This window comes from Salvelinus sp. IW2-2015, linkage group LG12, assembly GCF_002910315.2.
Source record: "Salvelinus sp. IW2-2015 linkage group LG12, ASM291031v2, whole genome shotgun sequence".
Lineage (NCBI taxonomy): Eukaryota > Metazoa > Chordata > Actinopteri > Salmoniformes > Salmonidae > Salvelinus > Salvelinus sp. IW2-2015.
Window position 1 is genome coordinate 2,340,597 of NC_036852.1, and position 18,707 is coordinate 2,359,303.

General features: G+C 42.5%; 1 protein-coding gene across 1 annotated transcript; it reads right to left on the reverse strand.

Moving 5' to 3' along the window:
• Positions 1–6,203: 6,203 nt before the first annotated feature.
• Positions 6,204–17,731, reverse strand: LOC111970889 (ribose-phosphate pyrophosphokinase 2). The gene is made up of 8 exons (XM_070445910.1): positions 17,420–17,731; positions 11,710–11,893; positions 8,683–8,781; positions 8,313–8,437; positions 7,904–8,036; positions 7,780–7,820; positions 6,965–7,124; positions 6,204–6,700 (listed from the first exon to the last, which is right to left on the reverse strand). Exons 1-8 carry the CDS (start codon positions 17,539–17,541, stop codon positions 6,608–6,610), a joined length of 957 nt encoding a protein of 318 aa, XP_070302011.1. The 5' UTR covers positions 17,542–17,731; the 3' UTR covers positions 6,204–6,607.
• Positions 17,732–18,707: the final 976 nt, after the last annotated feature.

Consider the following 18,707-nt stretch of genomic DNA (forward strand, 5'->3'; position numbering starts at 1 on the left):
GTCTGTCCATCACCAGGAAGTGGAGTGTCTGATGTCACGATAATACCATTAGGCTTTGCAGGCGAACACTAATTCAAGCTGAAGGGAGTTGGGCTGAATAAATCCCCAACTTAGAGAGAGGCAACACCCTATTGACCCCACCGAGGACAAAGAACTGCTAACTCATACAAAATCTAATTGAGAGGTGAATCTTACTCWTGTTTATGAGCTTATTATATTTCTTTGAACGTTTAAAAGTAGTCTTCTGTCAAGAGTTTACATCTACACTGTGCCACTGAAATTTGTACATCCATACACACTTGTTCACATGGCTCACAAATAAATACTCTTTGAATGTGTCTTTCATGAATAACAGTAGATATGAACGTAACCACTCCTTTTTTCACTCAACTCTAAGTGTCTACAATGCCTGAGCTGATGCTGAATGTGTGTAATAATCAATGCCGAGTCTGAGATGTCTTATTCCCCAATAAACATGGCATAAAAGGCCTTAATCATCATGGATCTTTCTGGAAATAGAGTACTGCATTCTTAATTGAAATGTCCTGGATATGCCTTTAAAAAAGGTACATTTACTCAAAAACTCTCGTTAAAAAAAATATGTGTATTAGTCCACTGTTGATAGTCCTAAATATTTTGCATGTAAGCAGTCAAGTTCTCCAGATATAGGATTTTCAAGAAGCAAAGTGTCACCTGCCACATCACGTTGATGCATTTTGAAAACTTGACTGCTGACATGATAAAAATGTTGGGACGGTATCAACAGTGGGCTAATGAGTAAAATACCCAAAGATATTGGGGCAGCAGGTAACCTAGTGGTTAAAGCGTTGGGCCAGTAACCCGAAAGGATGTTGGATCGAATCCCCGAGCTGTCAAGGTAAAAATGTGTTGTTCTGCCCTCTGAACAAGGCTGTTAACCTGTTCCCTAGTAGGCTGCCATTGTAATTAACTATTTGTTGTTAACTGACTTGCCTAGTTAAATTTGTAAAATACATTAATCAAAATATTGTGGTTTTTGAGTGGATTTTCCCAGTGCAAACAGCCTCATTGCCTTGCAGGTTCAAGGGTCATCGCCCATGGGTCGTGTAGAGCACGAAACGTGGGTTATAGTCGGCAGACCAGAGATTTGGCCTTAGTTGACACATACAGAACGTGGGTGGTTCACTAAGTTTAAAAAAATTGCATGGATAAAGAAAGCATGTCGCAATTCACTTCATAGAAACAATTACTTTTTTTATTACAGCATTTCACTGTTTCCATTATTGGTAATGGTATGTGGTAGATTAACATGACTGTTGGGAATTTAGAAAACTCAAAATCATTTGATCGACTGCAGAACACATGGAATTCATTTCCAGTAATTATCTTTTTTCCTTACAATATTAAACAATTCAGAGACAGGGTGCAACACAAAAAGCTATCCCATATCACATCGATAAAAAAGGTCAACGTACAATAAACGTTTTAAAAACATCAACGTAAATAAAGTCCACACGAGTATCTCCCAAGACTAGATGGATTCTGTTTTTTCATCCTTGGTTCGATAAAAAAATATCGGACAGAAAACTTGTATTAACCAATGGGTATGTTAATCATATTACCAGTGTAAAAACAAAAAAAAGTTGTGCATTTTTCCGAAACTAAAATATAAAAAGCCGGACACAGTTGGGGCTTGTGTTACCAGGTCGACAAGAGGCCACACAGGAAATTGGATGTCGAACGAGGGATGTAACTTCCTAGATCCAAGACCACGCCCCCATCCTGTAGCRCTCTCTACCCCGTYTTGATGTTTGGACACCACACCCSACAKCTTTGGSKCCGTCCACKGTACCGCCCCTGGTTGGTTGGTAGTACTTCCTCACTCCTGGCTTGGCTAGGCGAGGGCCTGCTCCTCTATTGGTGGAGGTGGTAGGAGGGGCGGGGTCAGCGCCTGGACATGGATGGTCATCCATCGCAGTGCAGCTTTGTGTTGTTGGTGTGGTTTTTCTTGACAAGTTATACGGCTAAAAAGAAGTGAGTGGAAAGAAGGCAATGCAGGAGGAGGGGGTGTACAGTGCATGACGGAGGGATGGTCTTCACGATGACGCCTGCTTCTCCTGTTCAATGGCTGGGGACAGAGAGAGACAGAGAGACAAAAGAACAGTGATGAGAATCTCACTGGCAACACCCTTGAGGCATAAATGGTCTTTCACTTACCCTAGGCCTATCATGTCTACTGTAGCATAGCTTAGACACACAATGTTAATATTGAAAAGGTAGGATTATATTCTATAGGAGTACCCGTAGGCCTACAGTACAGTAGCCTTCTTATGACGCATCTCACTGGGCAGACATTGGTTCAACGTAATTTCATTGAAATAACGTGGAATCAACGTTGATTCAACCAGTGTGTGCCCAGTGGGATAGGTCTAATAAAAAAATATTAAAAAATATAGTATTCATGTGTCATATCATAATGTCAGACTATTGCATAAATGTCTGTATCCTTACTTTCTTTAGTCGGCAGCGGATTCTTCTCCTGCGTCTCGGTCTTTTTCAGCTTGGTCTTGTCGAAACTGGCGACCTCCTCGAGATTTGGCTTGTCAGACATGATTGCGAAGAGTCTGTCAAAACGAGAAGCATTGTTTTAATTAAACATATGCGCAGACAGCACTGCAGCCACAATAGCTTTTCCTCAAGTGCGCAACTAGGGACGTAACCAAAACGTGTAAGTAGTGCGCCTGCATTCTTTTGTTCGCCCCTAGCAGAGCCTGGTGCAATTTGCCTCACATCCCGTTACCCAATTCAGGGACCATGTCACACACAGTGGCACAAAACCGCACCCCACAATGAATGGCGCCTAATATTCCCCAAAATGAACATTTACATAACAGTACGCGTTCCCATGCTGAGAACGCCGAAAAGAGAAAAAGCGGTTCGCCACACATAACCAACTATACGTTCAATTCAACAGCTAAAGTATAAAGATACTGTATATTATATGTATTTTTATTTAAAAAATATTTGTCTACAATGCTGATCAGACTTCAATTCCACGTGTATGGTCTAAGACTCGCCTCTCCCTTGGGCAGCGCAATCTGGAGAACCACCGCCCAGATCCGCTTTACCTTCGAAGATAGGCTCCCAAATTGTACCGCGACTCCCTCAAATAGGCCCCCCTCATGACTATACGTGTCATACCATACTATCTAAAGGCACATTTCAAATGTTATTACGCATGACTTACGACAATTGACTGTAGCCTATCGCCACCACAAAGAATCTGAACAAAGGATATAGACCGATATGGCTAGTGTTACAAAACGAACCTCAAATAGAACACATATCCACTCGTTTCTATTTACTAGTTAGATGTTTCTTTCAAAAAAAGAGGTTGCACCCATCCAAACATCTTTATAGTCGCACCTTTTGTCCTTGGCATGGTACAGGTTAGAATGTTCTCGCAATGATACATTCATGTTAGTTACACTATTCTGGCAGCATTTCAGCAGATATCAGGTATCCTACTTTTATATGACCAATACCATAAAGTTAATATGAATATCAGTGCTTACCAAAGTTGGACTGATTGACTAATGGTACTTCTCCAGGCTTTGCGTTGCAGCAGTGTGTCCCGCCTTTGCGCAAGCATAGGAGATATACTGAGCAATATGCAAATGAGCCTGACGTCATCATACAGCTCCCATCCAGGAGCGATTTGGAAATTAAATACATGCTATATTATAATTTGAATACATTGAACATTATTTTTCAACGGCGGGAATTTGAACAAATTATGGACACGTGATACGTGTCCAAAATGTCCAAAATGTGTTTTTAATCACTTTATTCACCGAGTTTCAGGAACCACAGAGAGAAGTATGCACAAGACGCCACCTGTCGGGAAATGGAGGTATGTACCACATACTGTATTTATCACCATTATCATGTGACTTTTTCTTACACCCTTTGATTTCTAAAAGAGAAAAAAACATGTCCCTTCTATTAACTCGGTTTGGCAAGCAGTCATATGGTCTCTATGAACAAACGCATATGATTATTCCCACTGGCAAATTGTATCTATTGTTAGTTACTATTAAGACGTTTGAGTTGCTATAACTATCTAATAGCACTTACGTCTTATTTTCACCTGATGATCCTTTGTGAAGTATGGTATGGTTACGTGACAGTTTGGCCTGGTTCAGATTAAATACCTAATAAGCACGTGGATGCCAGCTATGGATCTTTTCATCAGCCACTATCCATCACTAAGGAATCAAAAATGACATTCCTCATGTCTACTGAGAAACTGTTGCCAACTCCCCATACAGAACATGACAAGGCAGTAATAAGGCACCCGACCATACAGAACATGAGAAGGCAGTAATAAGGCTCCKCCCCATACAGAACATGACAAGGCAGTAATAAGGCACCCCCCATACAGAACATGACAAGGCAGTATTAAGGCACCCCCCCACCGTCAGGGTAGTAGACCTATATATATGATATACCATATAGGGCTGTAGCCATCAGCCACACCACCCAGCATCCCCCTTGTTGGCAGTTGTCTCAGTCTGAGCCTAAACAAGGATATTCGTCCTGGTCGGTCCTTGGATGGGAGTCCAGGGCAAAGCGTCTCAGACTAGGAGCGCTGATCTAGGACCAGTTTAGCCTTTTAGATCACGATTAATAAGATTACATGGTCAAGGAGGACCTGATCCTAGATGGTGGTTGGGCGGTGGTGTTGCATGGCCAGTATGGTGAACTCGCCTTTCTAAAGACCTGTGATTGACAAACATTCATTCCACCAAGGTCCTTGCTTTCACATGGCACTGCCACAAGATTATGGTGCTATGAGCAGCAACACATGCTCCTCATATGGCCACTTAATTACTCACATCTTCCAATGGGATCACACAACCCCACCCCCCATAAGGAAAAGAACAGTGTACTGTATAACAATTCATCTGAGGATCCTCAGTAACCAAAGGTCAAAGAAAAGAAGACAGTCAGCATTATGTAATGTCATTGTCAAAGTTTTTATTGTCAATGAAAACCCTGGTGGTGTAAAAAAACAATGTGTGGCTGCCTGTCCGCCAGCAGTTTTCAACCAATCCGCCAATTCATTCTGAAGACTGCCTTTGGCGCACACTCACCGTACAACAGGAGAACATGAACGCAGAGGAGTTACACTCGTACATTATAACTTTTTTCTCAACAAATACTTGGAGAAAAAAAAACACTTAAGACATGAGGAAAGTAGAACTTTGAAGTTAATGACCTTTTGGCTGTGGGTTGTTCGACCAATCACCATTTGACAAGATGGATAAACTTGATATACAGAGGTACTGGCCCCAGTTTTTCCAAGTTATCGGATCGAATTTCGGCAATCGGATCGGATTAAATATATATAAATACAGCAGGTGTATCATTGACTTGAATGTGGATACCCGTTCTATTAATTTCATCCTATCCGATTGCTGAAATCTGAAAAGATAACTTTTGAAAAACTGGGCAGCAGGAGATTAGTAGTGGTGTTGGGAGTTTTAGTAAATGAGCAATTTCAAGATTGTAAATCAGAAATACGAAGGTGAGCATGAGGCCCTGCAATGACACCAGTCCGTCACAAGAGGGAGTGCACTACCAGGTAAATGAAGGAAACTAAAATGGCAAATCAGATTTGGCCTTGTTACGTGGCACTAACGAAAGAATGTTTTAACTAGAATGCCAGAAAATGTGGAAATGCTTACAACGGTCTCTCTCATATCTCAAATTGAATTCCATGATACAATATTGGGACTATTGAGACAATGCTAGATGCTTAAACATTATGTAGGTATCTATCTGCTGGTTGAACAAATACAGCCTCTACTCTGGATCTTTTTGAGAAAAAAAACTTGACTTAAGTCCCACACTAACTAAAATGTTMCTGGTTAAAGAAATGTAAAAAAATTAATCAGCTGTTGATGACTAAACAACCCTGGGTGGCATTGATTAGCACACACCGTAGCAAAACATTTCGCAACAGAAAATGAAGACAGGCATTTCTTATTGTACAGATAGTCCCTCCCCGTTTGCTACCGTTTTGAGTCTAGTGAATAGGACCCTGGTACTTTGTAATCGGCATGTATTGATGAAACAAAGGTGCCTCTAAAACCAACAGCGTTGCAGATTCTCCACAGAGCAGGTTAGAACAGTCAGATGAGTCAAGAAGTGACATCACACAATGGAATGCTTTCATTTATAGTGAAATGGAAGGAAAATGAGGTACAAACAAACAGGAACATCGTTAGGCAATGGACCTTTGGTTAAAACGACAGCSAGATCCCTTGGGTGGCAAGGCTGGCAAAGCATGATATTGAAACAAACACAGTAAGGAAATCTTAACATGGRAATACGCATAAATAGAAACTTGCTGGTCTCAAAGAGGAGGTGATACTCTTTCTTGGGTCTCCACACGGAACAACGGAGCAGGGAAAGTGGGAGTGGCCTATAGAATCGGTCACGTGTAATTGGCCCAAACCGTCATGGTTTAAGGACTTCCGGGAGGGCGTGGTCGTTGAAGGTGCGAGCCGATTGGACCATGAGGAGAGAAACGGCCGCTGTGCCCTCTGCTCGTGGCCATCCTTTACAAGGGCACGTGGCTGAAGAGGTAGGACACCGACTCGCCGTTGTGGGTTCTCCTGATCGCCTCGGCCAGGATCATGGCTATATCTATGATCTGGTGGAGACCATAGAAATACAACATAATATATACATCTCTATGGCAGACAACCATCAACCAGTGCCTCAGGTCAGGTCACCTATAGGGCAGCCAATCAACCCTGTTTGGAATGGTTAGCTCCAACAGCAGCAAGCTACAGTTTCGAGACATGGGAGAGGCAAAACGCTGCATGTATCAACAAAGGGATTCCTCAAACCTTATTGGCTAAAAGGTACCAGGACGTGTGAGTAAACAGGAAGTGCCCATCTGGACAGTGGGTACCTGTATCTTTGGGCACGACTTCATCTTCTCCTCCTGGGGGATGGTGTTGGTGACCACCACGGCCTCGAAGGGAGCATCGTTGATGCGCGCGATGGCCGGACCGGAAAATATGCCGTGCGTGAGGATTGCATAGACCTTGATCGCACCGGCATCAATCAATCTAGAGAGAGATATGAGTGGTGTAATATTTATTTTAAAAAATAAATAAAAAWAAWAATAAAAAAAGTGACAGTAATATGGAAACTGTGTTTGAAAGTCAGATAAAATAATGCACATGAACAACGTAGAAAAATTAAATATGCACAAGCATCAAATAGAAGAGGGAAATGTTGAAGAGTTTCAGAGAGACAGTGAAACGGGAGCCATGGTTGAGACTCGAACAAACGATAATGACTTCCAGGTTTTTTCCCCTTTTCTCTCAGGCCGCCTATGTGCAAACAGTAAAATGAAAATAGCAGAAAACTTGAGTTAAAAACAGCTACGTTTTGTAACTGCAGCAAACAGGAGGGCTTCTACATTTGGCCAAGCCCCCATTCTGATGCAGAAAAAAACCCTGAGTGGATTTTGAGTCTCCACATCACTTCTCACCCTCTACACAATCTCTCTCATTAGGTTTGATACAGTGGTTCAGGTCAATAACCAATACTGTGATTTGAGATCAACGGATGCTCAACTGATGAGACTACATAGCAACCATCTATAAATACTGACTTGTATTGACACCACAAGCCACAAATAAACTAGATCAAGGCCATGGTAGAATAACTTTGGGGATATTAGGAGCTGTGTGAGTGTATATACGTGTGTTTGCTCACTTCTCAGCAGCTTTGCAGATGGTACCGCAGGTGTCGGCCATGTCGTCGACCAAGATGGCCACGCGGTCCTTCACGTCACTCTTATACACATCTAGATGCAGATGGTACCGCAGGTGTCGGCCATGTCGTCGACCAAGATGGCCACGCGGTCCTTCACGTCACCGACCAAGACCATGCGGTCCACCTCGTTGGCCTTCTTCCTTTCCTTGTGGATGAGGGCAAACTCCACATTCAGACGGTCAGCGATGGAGGTCACTCTGGATACAGGAATTTAAAACGAAGAGATATGAGAAATATGAGATCTGCATGTCAGCGCTCAGCTGAAATAGCATCTCATTCGCATGACCTCCAGAAGTCTAGCATAACTCATCTGGAAGATGGACAAGTACAAAGAAACTCCAATGAAAGGTTAAACGAGAGATGAACAGGTCCAAACATTTCTGACTTTCCCCATAGCTTTTCCACATTGTTGAAGACCTCAGGAGCAGCCGTATCTGGTTCATGTGACCCTGCCACATTGAATTGGTTATTACCGTTTGGCTCCTCCAGCGTCAGGGGACACAATGCAGCTGTTCTTCCACTCTGGAATGTTCTCCCGGATCCACTGGAGGACCGCGGGCTCTGCATACAGGTTGTCCACGGCGATGTCGAAGAATCCCTACAGAGAGATCAGAAAAAAAGTTTCAAACATTTCCCCTTTAACATGATAATATACAGCCTCTCCGATTAGCCTAATATTGAGCAAAAACAGAGAGTACTTCAGACTTCACTGCAATAACTTGGGATGAAACTAAAATTGATTAACTACTACTACTCGTTTCAATTCAATATAACCTAATTTAAATCGACAGGGGAAACTGCACCCTGCAATTGCATTGCTGTGATGTGTTGGACGCTGCCTACCTGGATCTGCGAGGCGTGGAGGTCCATTGTGATGATGTGGTCGGCGCCGGCTACAGACAGCATGTTGGCCACCAGCTTGGCTGAGATCGGAGCACGACTCTGGGACACAGAGGGAGTTACAGGCTCTTTCAAATGAAGCACACTATTTCATTATTCAGCGTGGCAACAATTGTAGTACTACAGTAAAATGCCCTGGATTTAAATAACTAGTGAAGTCTAAATCCTCTGCTCCTCCACAAGGAACACAATCCTTGTTGGCTACAGGTTGTCGCGTGTTCCAACACAGACATCTTGGTCTTCTGRGGTTAATYCACACAGCCCTCTGTAGCCAAATAGCAGCACGAGGTGACCGTAGAGATTCTGGTTTCAGGGGACAAATCACAGGTTACTTTATTTACACACAAGTTCAACTCTGGCAAGACYCTTGTTTCAACATCTATTTTGTACTAGGTCACATTCCACAGTGCCATGAATGGATTTAACATGCTTCAGGGAAAAGACAACCGTGATAGGCCTACATGTGGAATGAAACATCCATCATTTGGTATAATCAAACATACCCCGTCTAAATCCTTCTTGTACTGAACTTTGATTTACAAACACAAGTAAACCCTCTGTCTGAAATCTGTTATGTCCTGTTCTAGAACTTGTAGTTCCGAGTGTTTGTATAGGCTACAGATGTATTTCCCAACTTGTCCTCCAGTAACCCCRACAGCACACATTTTTGTTGTAGGCCCAGACAAGCACACCTGATGCAACTAATCATCAAGCCCTCAATGAGTTGAATCGGGGTTGCGACTAGATGGGATGCCCCTAATGTCAGAAGTTACTTTTCAAAGCAGGTTAGGAACATTGAAGTAAGGTTAGGAAAAGGGTTAGCTAAATTGCAAAAATTCTCCAATGTGACCTTGAATATACAAGTTATGACATTAGCAGGATTCCTGCTAGACATGACCTTGAATCAGTTAAGTCAGCCCGGGGCTACAACAAAAATGTGTGCTGTTGGGGGTACACTGGAGGACTGGAGCAGGGAGACACTGGGCTACAGTATGCCACTACGTTAGAGGGGCCTTTGAGGTCTGGCATGTTACACCTTCATGTTAGAAAACATAATAGGGCTCCCGAGTGGCACAGCGGTCTAAGGCACTGCATCTCAGTGCAGTACCTTACTAGTACCTGGTTCGAATCCAGGCTGTATCACATCCGGCCTGTGATTGGGAGTCCCATAGGGCGGTGCACAATTGGCCCAGCGTCGTCCGGGTTTGGCCGGAGTAGGCCGTCATTGTAAATAAGAATTTGTTCTCAAATGACTTGCCTAGTTAAATAAAGGTTAAATATGCTCCAAAATGTTAGAGATCTCGTGCTTAGGGTRTCATGATAGTAACTGGTGCTTGATACACTGTCTTTGGGTTGATAGAGAGAAAGAGGGAGAAACTTGCTACATGAGGAAACGGTTGTTACTTTATTAACTGGAACAGTGTGTGACAATCATTTACCAGATAAGCGGTGGTCTGTGAACTTTTTCTCCCCTCTTGGAATGCCTGACGTCAACTTTCTGTTTCTAGGCCTAATTGTTGTCGGGTGATGAACCATGCTCTGATTCAAACCTACAGCTATATTTGGTAGATGCTGTATTTTTCGTAAGGTTTTTGTGTAGTAACACAGAAGTTATTGGATGACATTCACATTTGAAGAATCTCAAAGTAGCTACCCTTTGCCTTGATGACAGCTTTGTACACTCTTGGCATTCTCTCAACCAGCTTCACCTGGAATGCTTTTCCAACAGTCTTGAAGGAGCTCCCACATATGCTGAGCACTTGTTGGCTGCTTTTACTTCACTCTACGGTCCAACCCATATCAACTGGGTTGAGGTTGGGRGATTGTGGAGGCCAGGACATCTGATGCAGCACTCCATTACTCTCCCTGGWCAAATAGCCCCTACACAGCCTGGAGCTGTGTTGGGTCACTGTCTTGTTAAAAAAAAATATATAGTCCCACTAAGCGTAAACAAGATGGGATGGCATATTGCTGCAGAATGCTGTGGTAGCCATGCTGGTTAAGTGTGCCTTGAATTCTAAATAAATCAGTGTCACCAGCAAAGCACCCCCACACCACCTCCATGCTTCATGGTGGGAACAATACATGCAGAGATCATCTGTTCACCTACTCTGGGTCTCACAGAAACACAGTGGTTGGAACCAAAAACATAAAATTAGGGCAGATTTCCACTGGTCTAATGTCCATTGCTTGTGTTTCTTGGCCCAAGCAAGTCTCTTCTTAGTAGTGGTTTCTTTGCAGCAATTCGACCATGAAGGCCTGATTCATGCAGTCTCCTCTGAACAGTTGATGTTGAGATGTGTCTGTTGAACTCTGTGAAGCATTTATTCGGTCCTCATGAGAGCCAGTTTCATCATAGTGCCTGATGGTTTTTGCAACTGCACTTGAAGAAACTTTCGAAGTTCGACATTTTCCGGATTGACTGACCTTCATATCTTAAAGTAACGATGGATTGTCGTTTCTCTTTGCTTATTTGAGCTGTTCTTGCCATAATATGGACTTGGTCTTTAACCAAATAGAGCTATCGCCTGTATACCACCCCTACCTTGTCACAACACAACGGATGAAGGAAATCAATTCCACCATTTAACTTTTATCAAGGCACACCTGTTAATTGAAATTAACTCCAGGTGACTACCTCATGAAGCTGGTTGAGAGAATGCCAAGCGTGTGCAAACCTGTCATCAAGGCAAAGGGTGCCTACTTTGAAGAATCTCAAATATATTTTGATTTGTTTAACACTTTTCACTACATGATTCCATATGTTATTTCATAGTTTTGATGTCTTCACTACTATTCTACAATATAGAAAATAGTACAAATAAAGAAAAACCCTTGAATGAGTAGGTGTGTCCAAACTTTGACTGGTACTGTAAACATGCTACGTTTTGCACTACATACTGAACACCACACAGTGAATCATAGTAGTGATTTATTTGTGCCTGGGACCAGCCCGGCAGATAGGCTTACCTTGTCTTTTTTGTCCTGCCGGGCGTAGGGGAAGCAGGGGATGACGGCGGTGACGCGGGACGACGAGGCGATCTTGCACGCGTTGATCATGATCAGCAGCTCCATCAGATTGTCGTTGATCTCGCCGCAGCCGCTCTGCACAATGTAGACGTCCTCGCCGCGCACACTCTCCCCGATCTCCACGCTGACCAAGAGAAGCGGCATTATTATTTAGTGTCATCTTAAGGAAAGGATGAGGATCATAATTCTTACCACCACCATGGAACCTCACACTCACCTCCACACTGAGGTAGAGAAGATCATCCCTTCCTCCTCATCACCCTGCTCGTATCGCTCTACGCCTATAGCTCCTATACCCTGACGGAGAAGGCTGATCATAATCTTCTCACCAAGGACCGTTATCAACTAGGCCATCTCCCCTCCCCCTACAAGGTATGCTTAGAAAAAAGGGCAACTGCTACTCACTCATGAAAGATACTGCACCAAGAATCACTTTCCAACAACACAGTATCATAACCGCACGCCAAAAGCGGAGGACTGATGGAGGTCTGGTGCAGTAAATTGGAGTGACCAGAACGAGCTTAACGTTGACTAACTAGCCTCACGTGAGAACTCATTTGAAAGTGCGTGTGGAAAAGCAGACTTCTGGAAATCAGTGTACACACACACACACACCATCTCTCCACAAGTTGCAGGCATCAAAACAAGTTAAAAAAGAAACGTCTGAAACATTCCAGACAGGACAACCTCCCTTCCCTACCTCCGCTGGAGCCACGTGCTCACATCTGACCAAGAGGCAATTAACGCAACAGCCGGTCTACCTATCTGAACCACCCAGAAGAGGAGGCACGAGGGAATCTGTGTTCTAAGGGGAGAGCGTAAGCAAGATGTGAGGAGACACGAGACCCACCGCTACTGTACAGACTAGGACTGTCGCAGAGTATTAAAAAAAAATGTGATCGACCGAGAGTGTTCTTTCGACCAATCGTATTTTTCCATATATAGGCACACCCTAAGTTAATAAAATCAACAGTATGCACTGAGCTTGTCTGATGCTTTAAGCGCACTGTTTGATGAAATAATTAAGACACACAAGATAACCAGTTGAAAAACAAACTGTTTCTGACCACCCCTCCCCCCGCTGCTGTCCTTCGCAGATTCTGCCGCAACGCTCCTGAAGTTGCTGGTAATAGGCCTGGTTGTAACTATATTTGAGAAGCAAAAACGAAGAATTATGTTGTTTAACCTGCAAACCAACTCAACGGCATATTGAAGATCGTTTCAGAACCACGGACATCAACCGCAATCCAATGAGGGAGGTGCTCACTAACGATTCAGTTCAGCACCTTGGAGAGCACCACTGCAGCAGCCACTGTCAAGCATTTAAAACCGGCCAATGTTTTAGCATGAAAATAGAAAAACTAAGTAGACCAATTTACTGTTTTCAAACGGTATGTCATATTCGTTGTCGAACTATGGTAATCAAACTGCTGTTTGCAGCAGTTTGACACTTTTGGCATCAATCCCTTACTACAACTAAATGCTGCCATACTGCAAACTTTAACATTTTGTCTTAAGTAGGCCTAAGAAGAGTATCAAGTATTTACCGTGTGTACCGGTAGATAAGTCTTAAGCTACAATTAGGCTCCTTTGTTTGTACAGTCTGAATGTACCATCCCCGCGGCCTAGTCACTAGCTAGCACAATATGCTAACATTAGCGAGCTAGCAAAACATTTGGCTATAGGATGGCACTGGCAGTATGGGATTATGGAGAGTGCATTCAATTGTTTATTTGTCATCTTGCTACGTAGTTATCTAGCTGTGGGACACTGCACTAACTCAGCAGCTAACACAGGCAGCTGTATCATGGAAACTAGCTAATCTATTGTCTCTAACATTAGTAGCTACAGTGGTTAGCTAGCTTAGAGAAGTATTTACTGTTGTGTGCATTCCGTCTATGCACTTAGCTAGCTACCATCCCATAGCCTACATTGCACATGAAGTAGAGGTCAACCGATTAATTAGGGCCATTTTCAAGTTTTCATAATRGGCATTTTTGGACGCCGATTACATTGCACTCCACAAGGAGACTGCGTGGCAGGTTGACCACCTGTTATGCGAGTGCAGCAAGGAGCCAAGGTAAGTTGCTAGCTAGCATTAACCTTATCTTATAAAAAAACAAATCAAACTACACATGGTTGATATTACTAGTTTAACTAGTTTGTCCTGCGTTGCAAATAATTAATGTGGTGCCTGTTAAATTTATCATCGAATCACAGCCTACTTCGCCAAACGGGTGATGATTTAACAAGTGCATTCGCAAAAAAAGCAGCGTCGTTGCACCAATGTACCCAACCATAAACATCAATGCCTTTCTTAAAATAAATACACAAGTATATATTTTTTTAAACCTGCATATTTAGTTAAAATATATTCATGTTAGCTGGCAATATTAACTGGGGAAATTGTGTCACTTCTCTTGCGTTCTGTGCAAGCAGAGTCAGGGTATATGCAGCAGTTTGGCCTGCCTGGCGTGTTGAACTGTGTGAAGACCATTTTTTCAGAACAAAGGCCGTTAATATTTTGCCAGAATTTCACATAATTATGACATAACATTGAAGGTTGTGCAATGTAACATCAATATTTAGACTTATGAATGCCACCCGTTCAATAAAATATGGAACGGTTCCGTATTTCACTGAAAGAATAAACTTTTTGTTTTCGAGATGATAGTTTCCGGATTTGACCATATTAATGACCTACGGCTCGTATTTCTGTGTTTATTGTATTATAATTAAGTCTATGATTTTATATTTGATAGAGCAGTCTGACTGAGCGGTGGTAGGCAGCAGCAGGCTCGTAAGCATTCATTCAAACAGCACTTTCCAGCGTTTGCCAGCAGCTCTTCGCAATGCTTGAAGCACAGCGCTGTTTATGACTTCAAGTCTATCAACTCCTGAGATGAGGCTGGCTATACTATAGTGCCTATAAGAACATTCAATAGTCAAAGGTATATGAAATACAAACGGTATATGAAATACAAACGGTATATGAAATACAAACGGCATTGAGAGAAATAGTCCTGTAATTCCTATAAACTACAACATAAAACTGGGAATATTGAAGACTCATGTTAAAAAGGAACCACCAGCTTTCATATGTTCTTCATATGTTCTCATGTTCTGAGCAAGGAACTTGAACTTTTACTTTCTTCTCCAACACTGTTTTTGCATTATTTAAACCAAATTGAACATGTTTCATTATATATTTGAGACTAAATACATTTTTATGTATCTATTATATTACATTAAAATAAAAAAGTTATCATTCAGTATTGTTGTAATTGTCACTATTACAAATATATATATAAAAAAATAATTAATAATAAAAAAACATATAAAATGTAAAAAACAATAGCCTGATTAATCGGCATTGACTTTTTTGGTCCTCCAATAATCGGTATCAGTATTGAAAAATCATAATCGGCCAACCTCTAATATGAAGTGTGGCTGGCTCATCCATGGATGTAAGGAGAAAATCCCCTTGTTTTTTTTCTTTTTTGTTAGCTCCCACGCGGGGGTTTGTGCTCTCTGATTGGCTCAAAGTTAAATTGAGTGCCACTGACGAGCGTTGCGATTCTACAAGTAGAATGAGTAGGTTCGTCGTTACAGGTTCTGTTTTTGTTCTTGCAAGAGAAGGGACGGCCTCCCACTGTGTTAAGTACCTATCGGCAGTGAGATTCTCYGTGTGTTTCATACTTTTTATTTATTTAACTAGGCAAGTCTGTCAAGAACAAATTCTTATTTACAATGACGGCCTCCTGCGGGGGCTGGGATGAACAAAATCTATATATGACAACACATATCACGATAGAGAGACCTATGACAACACAGCATGGTAGCAACACAACAGCAACACGGTAGCAACACAAAACATGGTACAAACATTGGGCACAGACAACAGCACCAAGGGCAAGGTAAAGACGACAATACATCACACGAAGCAGTCACAACTGTCAGTAAGAGTGCCCATGATTGAGTGAAGAGATGGAGATAGAACTGTCCAGTATGAGTGTTTGTTGCAGCTTGTCCCAGTCGCTAGCTGCAGCGAGCTGAAAATACGAGCGACCCAGGGTCGCGGCGATGTGTCCTATAAGGAGCATTGGTGGCAAACCTGATGGCCGAATGGTAAAGAATATCAAGCCGCTCGAGAGCACCCTTACCTGCCGATCTATAAAATCACATCTTTGTAATCTAGCATGGGTAGGACGGTTATCTGAATCAGGGTTAGTTTGGCAGCTGGGGGAAAGAGGGGCGATTACAATAAAGGAAACCATGTCCAGATTTAACCTAAGCTTTACTATGTGCTGAGTGAAGGACAGTGTACCGGCTAGCCTTACTCCCAAGTACTTGTGTGAGGTGACTACCTCAAGCGCTAAACCCTCAGAGGCAGTAATCACACCGGTTGGGAGAGGGGCATTCTTCTTACCAAACCACATGACCTTTGTTTTGGAGGTGTTCAGAACAAGGTTAGAGGCAGAGAAAGCTTTGGTGTAGAGCATTTAACACAAAGCCAGGTATAATATAGCTGACAAAAAAAACACTATTGCACATAGGGGACAAAGTAATGTAGCTAGGCTAAATCAATAGGAGACCTTAGCTCACCTTGGTTCATGGGGCAGTGCAGTGAACTCACTCACACCCATTGCATCATATTACAAGTATTGTAACGTCTACGTGCACCAGCGCAGGTTTATGTAGTAGTTACCATCTCTACTGAACAATTAGGTCAGCTTGCTTACTGGCTGGAAAAGAACCTAGATTAAGTGCATGACATCATTTAGGCTAAAATGGAACTGAGGGTGGCAGCAGGGCAAACAACTATAGGAATAAATCAGATAAGGAAAATGTATAAATGAAAAACATATATTTTATATTTGAGTCATTTTAGCAGAGGCACATATACAGAGCAACTTACAGGTGCAATTAGGGTTAAGTGCATGACATAATGTAGGCGGAGATGGAACCAGGGGTGGCATCAGGGCAAACAACTATAGGAACAATTCGGATTTAAAAAAAAACATACATTTTAGCAGAGGCTCTTATACAGAGCGACTAAAGGTACAATTAGGGCACATCGACCGATTTTTCACTTAGGGGATTAGGGGATCGGTTAGGGGATTCAAACAGCCGGCTTTTGGTTGCTGGCCCAACCCTCTTACCCACTAGGCTACCTGCACAGATATCACTCAGTTCTTTTCATTACATTTTGTAGCTGCAACGTTTCAAGACGTTTGCATACTGAACGTGGCCTTGTTCTCTGTTGCTGCAGTAGTTGGTTCTGTTTACGCGAACTGTTGGCTATTATCAAGTCACGTGAGTCTTTTCGCAAACTAGCTAGCATGTTGTATCTTTCAAAGTTACGACTCAACAATGAACACCAGCATGCGCAACCATGGGATTACATAACTACATTTAACTAACTAGCCAATTTAGGGATTGATCTAATAACGTCAGCAAGCTAGCGTTATTCAGTGACGTTCGCATAGCTGGCAAACTTACTACTCCTGCGCACATGTGATTGCATGACCCAGGCTGCAGTAAGTTAACGTCCAGCACCAGCGAGCTTGCTAGGCTAACGCAGCTGGTAAGTTAACTAATCATGCACCTATCTAAAGACAGACGAGAAATGCGTAAAAAATAAACCTACCATGTTTCTTGGTTGGAGAATTTCTTCGTTATCACTTTCCCCAATTCCAGTCCGAGGCGATCAGCCACTTTTTGTGACAGGTCTTGGTGGGAGCTCCCGCTGAAAAGCACGATGTTCGGCATGTCCTATAATTTTTTGTGCAATTTGGTTATGCGAGTAGGAGATTTTGGATGCAACAATTATCCCTCAAGGGGCAAGTTAGCTAACAAGTTAACTTATTATCGCTGTAGCCCACGCATAGCAGATCAGCACGAGAGGAGACCTAAAACTGAAAAGGAAGTGAGAATCGTGTTTGCATGGTAGAGCGGAAGTGCCGCTTCCTAATTCTTCTTCTTCTTATTTGGGATTGTTTTGGCGGCTCGCATCCGATTTCAGGTGCATGCACTGCCACCTACTGTACTGGAGTATGAGGCTATTCACGGCGTACCTACCTAAAATTATTTGTGATACAGTATTATACAGTTGCGGAAAAGGAACAATTATCTTACCAACTATTAGCCCTCAATAAAATGATAAAGAAATACCACCCTATTCCACTATTTACCCTATCTAATCCTACTCAACACCCCCCTGCAACCTTGTAAACCAAAGTATTTCTCTGCGGCTGCCATCCTCTTCCTCATTGGACAAAATCGATGCCTTTCTTCTTAGGTGGGTTTTTTCTGCGGTTGGCATCTGACGTTATGGTTCATGCTATTTGGAAGTCCAAAACTCCATCCCACCAAAACAGGCTGACATTTCAGGCGCTCTTTTCAAACAGCTTTTACACAAAAATGACGTTATCATAATTTTCACAATTTCACAGTATTATTCCAACCTCATACTGTGGAAATATATATAAAACCGGAAAAAAGTTTTGTCTGCACTGGGCCTTGTATTTATGTATTTGCTTGTCCTGCCACACATACATCAGGCCTACTATGACTGACTAATGCCTCAATCACACCGACAGCGTCATTGCATTTTGGTACACCATTTACATTTACATTTAAGTCATTTAGCAGACGCTCTTATCCAGAGCGACTTACAAATTGGAGTACATTCAATTCCAAGTAACGCTGCGTTTGCCTTGCAGCTTTGCGTTGCAGAGGCATTTGCAGTGCGTTCTGTGTGGTGCATATGTTGGATTTATCAAAAGTGTGCGTCAAACTGTATGCGTAGACGGCTTGACAGAAATAGTAGCAGAAGGTGAGTGTTGAACTTTTGTTGCACACATATCCAGATGATGACACTATTGGTGTGATCAAGGCATAATAGTTACACGTACTGTTGGTTTGAAAAGCACATT